We start from the raw sequence: 764 nt of genomic DNA on the forward strand, positions 1-764 counted from the left end.
TCGTGTTCCTCGACGTAGAGCCATACGACAGGGTGGGCAGGATGGCAATGGACGGGCTCGGGGTAGAGGACCATCCACTGAGGATGACGGTGCTCAGCAGGCTGTTGGTGAGGATATTGGTGTTGTGGCCACATGGATGGATCAGCCCACCTACGATGTGGGGGGTACCTCTCAGATGTTCGGGAGTGTCGACCCACAGGCGTTTGCCGACTTTACTACCACGGCCGTTAGCATGGACATATTTACCTTTAAAGATAAGGCTAAAATTTGCTGCCACATGATGGATACAGTACGCTCGATAAGCACGTGGAGGCATCCTTGATGCCATTATGCTTCTCTGAGATAACAAGGATATCCTCCTGTGGCGTCACATGCGTTCGTCGGTTGGACAAGAAGAATGACCATGACTCCGCATTTTTCCCCTCCACAAGCGCGAATGCTATCGGGAGGATGTTCGAGTTCTCATCCTGCGCAATTGCCAACAGTAAGGTGCCTCCATATTTGCCATACAAGTAGGTACCGTCAATACTCACAAGCAGCTTGCAATGTTGGAAGGCCTCGACACAAGGTGAAAATGTCCAGAAAAGACGATGAAAGTACACTGTAGACTCATCAAGCTGATCCCCAACTCGAACAGGAGAGGTCTTCAACACAGTAACTGTCCCGAGCATGGTCAACTGTACCCCTAGCATCCAATGTGGCAACTCGGCATACGACTCTTTCCAGTCTCCATATATTTGTGCAACTGCCTTCTGTTTTGCCAT

The 764-nt window shown here is 50.4% G+C and overlaps 1 protein-coding gene across 1 annotated transcript; it reads right to left on the bottom strand.

Moving 5' to 3' along the window:
• Positions 1–260: 260 nt before the first annotated feature.
• LOC112708732 (uncharacterized) lies at positions 261–764 on the bottom strand. Its single transcript, XM_025760672.1, has one exon. It carries the CDS (start codon positions 762–764, stop codon positions 261–263), a length of 504 nt encoding a protein of 167 aa, XP_025616457.1.

This window comes from Arachis hypogaea, chromosome 9, assembly GCF_003086295.3.
Source record: "Arachis hypogaea cultivar Tifrunner chromosome 9, arahy.Tifrunner.gnm2.J5K5, whole genome shotgun sequence".
In the NCBI taxonomy this organism is placed as follows: Eukaryota; Viridiplantae; Streptophyta; class Magnoliopsida; order Fabales; family Fabaceae; genus Arachis; species Arachis hypogaea.